The 10018-nt window shown below is 47.7% G+C and overlaps 1 protein-coding gene across 1 annotated transcript in view; it reads right to left on the bottom strand.

Annotated features, from left to right (window-relative positions):
• Positions 1-476: 476 nt before the first annotated feature.
• LOC110298690 (carcinoembryonic antigen-related cell adhesion molecule 3-like) overlaps positions 477-10018 on the bottom strand; it is a 12539-nt gene continuing 2997 nt past the window's right edge. The window contains exons 3-7 of the mRNA XM_021168086.2: positions 8478-8837; positions 5025-5384; positions 3454-3813; positions 1767-2114; positions 477-760 (exon numbers count right to left, since the gene is read on the bottom strand). Of these exons, the coding sequence (XP_021023745.2) occupies positions 477-760; positions 1767-2114; positions 3454-3813; positions 5025-5384; positions 8478-8837 (1712 nt within the window). The remainder of the gene's footprint in view (positions 761-1766; positions 2115-3453; positions 3814-5024; positions 5385-8477; positions 8838-10018) is intronic.

The following is a 10018-nucleotide window of genomic DNA, read 5'->3' as shown; positions in this document are numbered from 1 at the left end:
TATCTACTAGGAAAGGTCAGTCCCTTCTCCTATTATTTGTCCTCCCTTCACATGAATGACTGGTGTCCAGCCAGCATTGGTGCTATGTGAATCAGTTATACACAAAATATATTTAAGCATATGAAAGACACATTTATCTCTATGAACATACTGCATCGTGTTAACAGGAGACTTGGAGCATCTAGAACATTAGTGGCTGCTGAAATTAGTTTCCATGGATTCTGAGGATTGGCTCTGTATTTGATCCACAGCCTAACGCTTAACACCACTGCAATACTGTTTACTATATTGATGCTTTCTCTTTTTGGAAACCAAGTCTCTATGTTCTGGCCTGTCCTTGCACATGTTTATCCCAGGAATACAGATGTGACTCACCATGCTGGCTGTACCTGAGTAGTAACTGACAATTTTCACCACATAACTCTGCTCCATTGATAAATCAATGCCCCCACTCTGCTAGAGGACAGGAGGAGGGGTCACTCAATCACCACAGTCAGGCTGACAGGGAGACTGGTCTTTGAACTGACTGGGTTTGAGACTTCACACCGGTACTCTCCAGCATCTTCCCTCCTAACAGGATCTATTCTGAGTTGGCACTTTGATGGGGACAACATCATCCTCTCTGTGAGCCGCAGATTCTGGTTGTTGAAGAGCCACTGGGTGGAGATTCCAGTGTCAGCTGAGAGGCAGGTGAGGACAACAGAGCTCTGCACTCTGACTGTGGTGTCTGTGACTCTCATGAAGGGCTGCACCACAGGCTCTGTAAAGCAATAGGGGAGGGGACTAAATGACAGTCGTCCTTCAGAAAGCTCAGCCAGAACCACTATAGTGAATAGATGCCTAAAAGAGCCTCCAACGTGAAGATTTTGGAGCTGTGACCACAGACAAATTTCTTCTGCTTTGGATCTGCCACCCATGGCCTGTGTGACCCTGATTCAGCCGATGTGTACCCTAGGTCTTTGTTTTCCTACACTGGTACAGAGAGCATGATACTGCTGGGTTTATGAGTTGCCCACAGATATGAGCAGTAGCCTAACCTTGGGATGGGGGAGCTGCTCAAATCAGCAGCATCTCTTACAGTTTACTCTAGGCTGGACCCCTGAGGGCAAGGAGCTTCCTGGAGAACTGTCACCTCTGTCCCTCCCCTAGGGGACCTGACCATCCATGAGTCTCCTAAGCACATCAGAACAGTTGGCTTCTGTCCTAGCACCTGTCCACTGAGACTCAGGAGAAGGAAGTGCACAGGTGACCTACGTGACTGCAGCTGTCATGGCAGTGCACAGCTGATCCCATGCCCTATGGGACTTGCACAGCCAGTAAAGCCTTGTTCCCTATCAGCTCTGACAGGAAGTTCATTGCTAGCCCTAAGGAGAAGCATTCTAGGGATAACTAGAGTTGAGTCTGGAACTGAGGTCTGAAACCAAGCTTCCTGATGTTCACTTCACTGTGATGAAACCATTGTTCTCTCAGCTAGGCCCTGCCTTAGCTATTTCTCAGGGCCATGTTTAGGGTGAGAGCCCCAAGAATCTGATACAATCATCTGTGGGCTGAGTTACCCAGGATACATCCTATCCTGCAGGTGGAATCAGGTGAGGGATTCTGATCCATTTCAGTGTGTCTAATCGATATATACCCTGCACTAAGTTCTCAAACTCCAACATGGAGACACACGTAGAGAGAGGCAGGCATAGTCCACACCTGACAGTCCTGAGTGTATAACATGGATTCAACCCCACCAGCACCCACAGATCTCAGAGAATACTTACTGTATATGTGGATGTGAACATGTATTCCTTGAGTTTCAAACTGTCTGTTTAAGGTTAGTAAGGTGTATAATCCAGCGTCCTTCTGGGTGGCATTGTGGAGCAGAAGAGATCCATTGGAATACACTGTCTCTCTACCACTGTGTGCAGGTCCCAGCACACTTCTATTACTAGTTATTATATTCCGTGAAATTTCATGTTTGCTGACAATGGCTACACCTTTGTACCAGGAAAAGGATCGAAGGTTCTCTGGCATATTATGAACAAGTAGGAGAACATCTCTCCCTTCAACAACATTGGGTGGCACTGATTCAATAACGAGCTGGCCAGTGGCAGAAGGGTGAACACAGGCTAAAAGGGCAGATAGAAGAGAAGAGAGACAAACCCATCAATATTGACACCTTTGTCTTAGGTGAAAAGATGGGGTCCTGTGACCAAAGAAGCTTAGATCCATCACTCAGCAGAAGTGGGTAGGCATGTCTGCACAAGTGAGAGGGAGTGAGCAAATGACTTCCATGCCCTCTGTGCACCTGACGTTGTGTCCCTTCCTCTTTGGGGAACTCTGTCCTCATGTGTCTCCACCCTCACTGTCCTCACAAACCTCCATCAGAAGATGTGGGATATGGGAGTAACTTCCCTGACCTCTTCCTCTACAAAGGAAGTCTTCACCCTCTGACCTCTTTGACCTGTTCCTTTTCTGGTTCCGATCAACCTCTGACTTCAAAGTTAGCTTCCTTGTCTGTCTTCCAGTCCACTAGAGCTAGGGTCCTGACAGGAACGATTAGTTTGATCTTTTTGGAAGGTTCAGTGCCTGGACAGGCTCAGATACATGTGGGTGGATGATGTCTCCAGGCCTAGCATGTCCAGGTGTTGGTGAAATTCTCATATTCAGAGCTACTGACACTGGTTAATACTCCAGGTAGCTTATGCATGTGTGGGCTGTGGGGGTGGGGTGGTATGTAGGTTGGAGAAGGTTGTGCCAGAGGTCTCCAGATCTGAGTGAGGTTGAGGGTAGGGGGTGGAAGTCAGGCTACAATTAAGCACATGGCTCTTGGAAATACTTTTCTAAGCAGTGGTTGTGGCCTTCTATAGCCACATAGTGGTCACAGGGGGAAGTAAAGATCATGTCTGGGTGCTGTCCAGGTCAACAACTTTCCCCATATGCCTGCAGAGCAGCATTCATGGGGCTGGACCCCAGAGGACAATCACTTGCAAGGAGGACTTGTGTCCTTTGTCCCTCCCCTTGGGGACACTTATGTACCTGTGAGGTCTCATAATCCATCAGGACAGAGAATTATTGGCCTGGGCACCTATCCAGCTATGCACTCCTTGCTGAGTCTCTGAGGTAGATGTCCAGGGGACTTAGCCTAACCATGACTCTCATGGCAATGCACGGGTTGGTTCCACAAACCAATAAGGCCCTGTCCTATGTCAGCTGTGACAGGAAGTCAAAACCAAATCATGACAAACAGCTCCCTAGTGTTGCCTGGAGTTCAGAACAGAGACAAGTGACAGGTTCTGATCTAATGCTGTTGGCCCACCAGATGTGTACCCTGCAGTAAGTGCCCAAATGCCAATGTGAGGACACAATGCAGTGGGAGAGAGAACAGACCCACCCCAGTCCACATAGTACAGTTATAAAGTAGGGTAAGCCACACCCAGCAGCTGGAAGCCATAGAGAGTCACTTACCATTTATCTGGATTTTCACATGTGCTGTTTCAATTTTGAAATTTCTGTCTACCGTTTGTAGTGTGTACATGCCTGTGTCTTTCTCCATGGCATCCTGGAGCAGCAGGGATCCGTTGGTATACACTATCTCTCTTCTGCTGTGTGCAGGCCCCCTGATGACAGAATTAAAGGCTCTGCTGTACTCTGCTATTTTAAAGATCTGGGTGCTATATATGGATTTGAACCAGGAAAACATTCGCAGATCTTCTGGCAGATTGTGAACTTGGAGAAGAACACTTTCTCCTTTAGCAGTATGCTGTGGTACTGGATCGATCCTGAGTGGGGCAGAGGTGAGAGGGTCACAGCACGTGGAAAAGGAGTCTGGAAGGGAAAGGAGAAAAGTCACCACATGGGATCATAGTGCTTGATAGAAAGATGGCGACCTCCATCCAGAGTGGGTGAATTTGTCATTCAGCCTAGCAATGCACTGTAGACATTTCTACCCAACCTAGTGGAAGTCAGCAGTATAGACTCTGTTCCCTGCGAGCCCTGGAATATGTCATTTCCTCTGCATGGAGTTTTCTTCTCAGATGTCATTCCCTCACTGTTCTGTCAGACACTGCACTCATGCTCACATGAGGCTGAGGTTATGCCTTCTCTGAATGTTTTCTCCACAGACCCCACCTATACATTCTCTGACCTTTTTTCTCAGTTTTCTTTGTGGCTTCGTTCAACTTCTGACTTTCTCTTCTAAATGTTCTTGCTAATCTGCCCCCCAGCCCACATATCTAGAGATGGGTGAGGGCTGGGAGCAGTCTGATATTCTTGGCAGGCTCAAGTCTCGGAAAAGGATCAGGAACTATGCTAGCTGGCTATCTGCCAACTTCGACAGGCTAGAGTAGATTTGAAAGAGCGAACCCCAGTTGTAAAATCACCACCATATTGGCCTGTGGGCAAGCCCAGAACACATTTCTTAATCGGTTATTGATGGGAGAGGGTCCAGTCCCCCAGGGTACCTGGGTGCTATAAGAAAACAGGCTGAGCCAGCAGCAAACACATAAGCAGCACTCTTCCATGGTCTCTGCAACCATTTCTAGATTTTATATATAAAACTCATGTGTGGAGAAATTAACTACCCAGTTTGACATGGACAGCCAAAAACATTGTTCTCCATCTTCTCTGAGAGTTATTAATAGTCTAGCCCTGACAAAATGTTCCCTCAGGTCACTAGTAGTTGAGCCTCACATAGATGAATGCAGCCAGTGCTTCCTGGTGCTCACCTCTCTTAGGATGCCATCCTTTCCTCAACCAGACCCTGCCTAATGCCCACAGGGTCTTTCTTAGGGGAACATACATTGAGATCCCCACAAGACTGGACAGTGTCTCACATCTTAGGCTGAGTTGCTTTCCAACCAGAATGAAATGGATGCAGAAGGGAATCAGAAAATGGAGTCTGACCTATGGCCATTTGTCTCCACCATGTGTGTCTTGCACGAACTGCCCAAAACTTAACATGGGAACACAGGCCAGAAAGGACAGTTCTGTGTGTTTAAGCCCCACACAGCACTGACTAATCACAGAGAACCACTTACTGTCCACCTGGAGTTGCACATGCGCTACTTCAGCTTTCAGATCTGTACTCAGAGTTCGTAAGGTGTAGAATCCAGCATCATTCCAAGTGACATTCTGAATCAGGAGGGATCCATTGCTGTACACTGTCTCTCTATGGCTGTGGGCAGGGCCCGGCACACTTGAATTATTGGCTATTACATATCGTGCAACTTCAAGGTCCTTGAACACAATCACCCCTTTGTACCAGAAAATGGCTCGGAGATTCTCTGGGAGGTTGTGAACAAGTAGAAGAACACTTTCCCCTTCAGCAACACTGGTCGGTGCTGATTCAACAGTGAGCTGGGCAGAGGTAGGAGGGTGCATGTAGGTTGAAAGACAGGCTACAAGGGAAGAGAGAGTTCCATTAATATGGGGACACTTGTATTTGACTAAGATGCTGCCCTGTGTCCTGAGCAGAAGAGAAGAGAGAGATTCATCAATATGGGGATGCTTGTATTTGACTAAGATGGCGCCCTGTGTTCTGAGCAGGTGTCTCCATTGCTCAGCTGAGGTGTGTGGGGTGGGTGTCTCCCTGCCCTACTTTGTGGAGATCAGTGCATTACCTCCATGCACACCGTGACCCTGCAATTGCCATATGATCAGTATGATGCTCTCTCATTGGGTGTCAACATGGCCCTGGCTCACTGACCATAGATCATTGCTAAGTGTAGACTGGTCTTAGGGTGATGCCTCCCGGGTATCTTTCCTCATAGATCTTGTATCTTGGCTCTCTGACTTATTGTTGTTCTGTTCTTTGGTGGCTACAGTCCACACCTAACTTCACCTTCTGGCTTCCTCTGCTGGTCTGTTTTCCAGTCCACTTGGAATAGGGCTTTGTAAGGAGCAGTATTTAAAAATATTTTAAATACAGGATCTGTATTTTTAAAAATTAATGCTCCTAGAAAAAAACTCAGATACCTGTAAAGGATAAATGAGTGAATGGATGAAAAATTAATGACCAACCAATGGCCCAAGGTCCAGCATGTCCAGGGTTTTATTTGGAAGACTCTCGCCTTTCTAGCTAATGTATACCCTAGATTGAGTTAATTTTTTACATTTGTTCCTGTTCTTTTGTGTGTGATGCTCTGTGTGTGTGAATACATGCAGGTGTGAACACATGTGCATGGCTGCATGCATATGTATATGGGTGTCTACATGCCACAGTACCTATGGGTGGAGCAGAAAACAACTTAGAGGACTCAGAGGCTTCTCTCCTTGTTCCTTGTTCTCCTTGTAGGAGCTGAGGATTAGACACAGGTTGCCGAGTCTGGCAGAAATTGCCTTCACTCACTGCAACACCTCACTGGCCCACCCCAGTCACTCATTTTTTGACTCACCCTGTCATAGCTGGAAACAGCAGTCTTCAGAATACAGTAGCCAACACGATTGAATATGAGTAGGAAACTCGCCCCTCCTCCATCCTCACTCTTCACCATTTCCTGTTCACTGAGAATCTCCTGCTGCTGAACCTCTGACAACCTCTGTGTCACCTCCACTAAGGGGCATGCAGACACCCTCAATCTCATTCAGACCCTTGTCCTCCTTAGAGACTCCAGCCAGGGCCTGAGCTCTGCCCTCCCACACACACTACCAGGGAATTCTCTCTTCAATGAGACCAGCCCTTGCCCACAGTGTTTTTCCTTGCCCAGGGAGGAAGAGTGGGGGCTCCATGGTCTCTGATGCATGCATTGTCTTCCCATAGCAGAGGAGAGCTTCAGCTCCAGCACTGCCACCATGCTTTGCCATCCCAGGGTCAGCACTGCTGATCTGCCTCCCTCTGACCTGAGCCCGCACCTAGGTAGAAGCCCCTCCCAGAGCCACATGTGCTATGGACAGAATCCTTACCCAAGGCACTGCTGTCTCCCCCCTAGGTATTGCCAGGTGTTTCTCTACCCCATTCTCTCATTATGTTTCAGTCTCCAGACCACACAGTGAGCAACAGACTGATAAGTGCCCCTGTGCTCCAGAATCCAACAGATCACCCCAGGGCTGACCTCTCCTATTCCTGACCTTGGCTCTATCACCAGCAGAGAAGATGACTCTGTGCTCCCTATGCAACCTCTGTGACACAGAAACTCCACTGGGCCCCAGACATCCCCATGTTCACAATGCTCTGGGAAGGTGGAATTACCCTCAGCCAGAGGTGTCTGTAAGAGCTGGAAAGGGACCAGCTGAGTGGTGCCAGGGGAATGAAACTCATCACTTATCACTGCTCTCAACGTTCAGGACCCAATCCAGGACAAACCTTCTGGATCAGTTGTGTCAGGAGATCCATGTCCTGTGTGTGCAGCAGAAGGTCACTTGTGCCCTGGATAGGTGTGGGCTCACCCTGCTGTAGAGAGTTTCAGAGGGACACCTGAATTCTAGGCTCCTTTGTTGGTTGAAATCTAGTTCAGGTCAGCCCACGTCCACCCTGACATTTTAAGGATGTCCTTTCCTTGGTAATTCTCTGTGCTCACCCTCTCTCTCTCTCTTTTCCCTTAAGATGCTAGAAAGAAGGCTGAACATGGTCCCCTAGTACAGCACAGTTCTCAGTTACAGGAAGCAGCCAGTAGGTCAGTGTGACCTTCTGGGAGGGACCTTCAGGTCTATTGGGACAGACATGAAAATCATTTCTTTTATCTTCTCCAAGAAACCAGCATCTCACTGTTTGACCATGAGGTAATACCTCCCCCTGGTGACCAATGTGATGACTGCAGTTCATTTCTGCGATCTGTCCAGATCAGCAAAGCCTCTTACTATTTGGCTACAGGAGAGGATGCCCTGAGCTGGAGGACCTGTGCCCTTGGTTCTTCCTCGTGGGTACCCTGACTTTCTTGTGAAGTCTCATAAGCCAATGAGGACAGTTGGATCATGGCCTGATGACCTGTCCAGCTATGCTCTCCATTCTGAGTCTTGGAAGGAGGTGACCTTGCTTACATGTGGCTCTCAAATTAGTGCACTAGTTGGTTTCAAATACTATGAAATACGGTCAGCCAAAAACCATTGTTCCCTGTCAGCTTCAACAGGAAGTAAGGGTCCAAAGCTGGCAAAATACTCTTCAGGGTCACTTGAAGTTCACCCTGTGCCAGAGGTCTGGGGCCAGCATTTCCTGGTGCACATCCATGAAGATAATAAAATTTGCCTGGTGCCAAGAGGGTCTTTCTCAATACCATGTTCATTGTGAGAGCCTCAAGAAACTAGACTGAGCCCCTTTCCTATCACACACATACACACACACACACACACACACACACACACACACTACTGTCTGATGGTGGAGTCAGTACAAGAGTCTGATCTATGGCCATTTGTCTCCACTATGTGTGTCTTGCACAAAGTGCTCAAACACCAACATGGGGACAAGGTGCAGAGGGGAGGCAGATACAGGTCAAGCAAAACAGTGCTGTGTCTAAACCTAGACCAGCACTGACTAATCACAGAGAACCACTTACTGTCCACCTGGAGTTGCACATGCGCTACTTCAGCTTTCAGATCTGTACTCAGAGTTCGTAAGGTGTAGAATCCGGCATCCTTCCGAGTGACATTCTGAAGCACGAGGGATCCATTGCTGTACATTATCTCTCTACCGCTGTGAGAAGGGCCCAACACACTTGAATTCTTGGCTATTACATATCTGGCAACCTCGAGATTCTTGAACACAATCGCCCCTTTGTACCAGAAAATGGCTCGAAGATTCTCTGGAAGATTTCGAGCAAGAAGAAGAACACTTTCTCCTCTAGCAACACTGGGTGGCACTGATTCAATACTGAGCTGAGCAGAGGTGGGAGGGCGTCCACAGGTCAAAATGGAGGCTAGAAGGAAGAGAGAAATCCATCAATATTAGGACTTCTGTATTTGGCTAAGATGGTGCCCTATGTCCTGAACAACTGTGTCCATTGCTCAGCCGAGGTGTGTGGTGTCTCCCTGCCCTACTTGGTGGAGGTCAGTGCACTACCTCCATGCGCTCCATGTCCCTCACTTGGTATTTCCTCTCTATGGTGCTCTCTCCTTGGAGGTCAGCATGGCCCACCTCACTGTCTCCAGATCCCTGCTCACACTCAGTGTAGATGGGGGTTGCGATGATGCCTCCCACCTCTTCCCCTACACACTCTGATTCGTGACTCTCCAACTCTTTCTGAGGTTTTGGGAACCTTCAGGAATCAGGAGTTAAGTTCCTGTTGCTTTATTGGTTCTAATCCACATGTGACTTCACCTTCTAGCTTTCATTATTGATCTGTTTTTCAAGGCATGAAGACTAGGGTTTCATGAGGACCCTGATATGTCTTACATTTAATAGTAGTTGTAGTAGTAGTAGTAGTAGTAGTAGTAGTAGTAGTAGTAGTAGTAATGCTTATAAATCTCCATGGACACTGTCAATACATGGATTTATTTAAGGAATGCATAGGTCTGGAGAAACAGTATTGAATCTTCAATTTTTTATTTTTTTAATTTATTTATTAATTACATTTATGTGTGAGTTTCAGACATTGGACTTATCTCAGTGTGTGTGGGGGTGTGGGTGTGTGGGGGTGTTTCTGTCAAGGGCGTGTCACAGCGGGGTGGGGCGGAGGACACGATCCCTAGGTGGAAGTCAAGGAACAACTAGGGCACCCTTTCATTCCCAGAGAAACTACATGTCTGGGATGTGAACATGACCCCCTGGCAGGGTAGCAGACACAGGAACCAGCTAGTAGGTCTGAGAAGACTGTGCCAGTGACCTCCAGGTCTATAGGGACAGAGTTAAAAGCCAGGACACAAGATGGGTTCCTGGTACAGAACCTCAGTATTGATTGTATTTCCTGATGCTGCCTCCTCCTAGGCCCTTACAGGAACTTCAGCTCATTTCTGAGGAACTGTGGGTTCAAGTTTGCAGCTATGGTGTGTAAACACAGCTCGGGCAGATGAAATGGAAGACATCAGGCTATGAACATAGCCTAAGATGAGGACTCCAGGGCTGGTGAGATGGCTCAGCAGGTAAGAGCACCCGACTGCT

Source organism: Mus caroli, chromosome 7 (genome assembly GCF_900094665.2).
Source record: "Mus caroli chromosome 7, CAROLI_EIJ_v1.1, whole genome shotgun sequence".
Taxonomy (NCBI): domain Eukaryota; kingdom Metazoa; phylum Chordata; class Mammalia; order Rodentia; family Muridae; genus Mus; species Mus caroli.
This window is presented reverse-complemented; position numbering and strand designations above follow the sequence as displayed.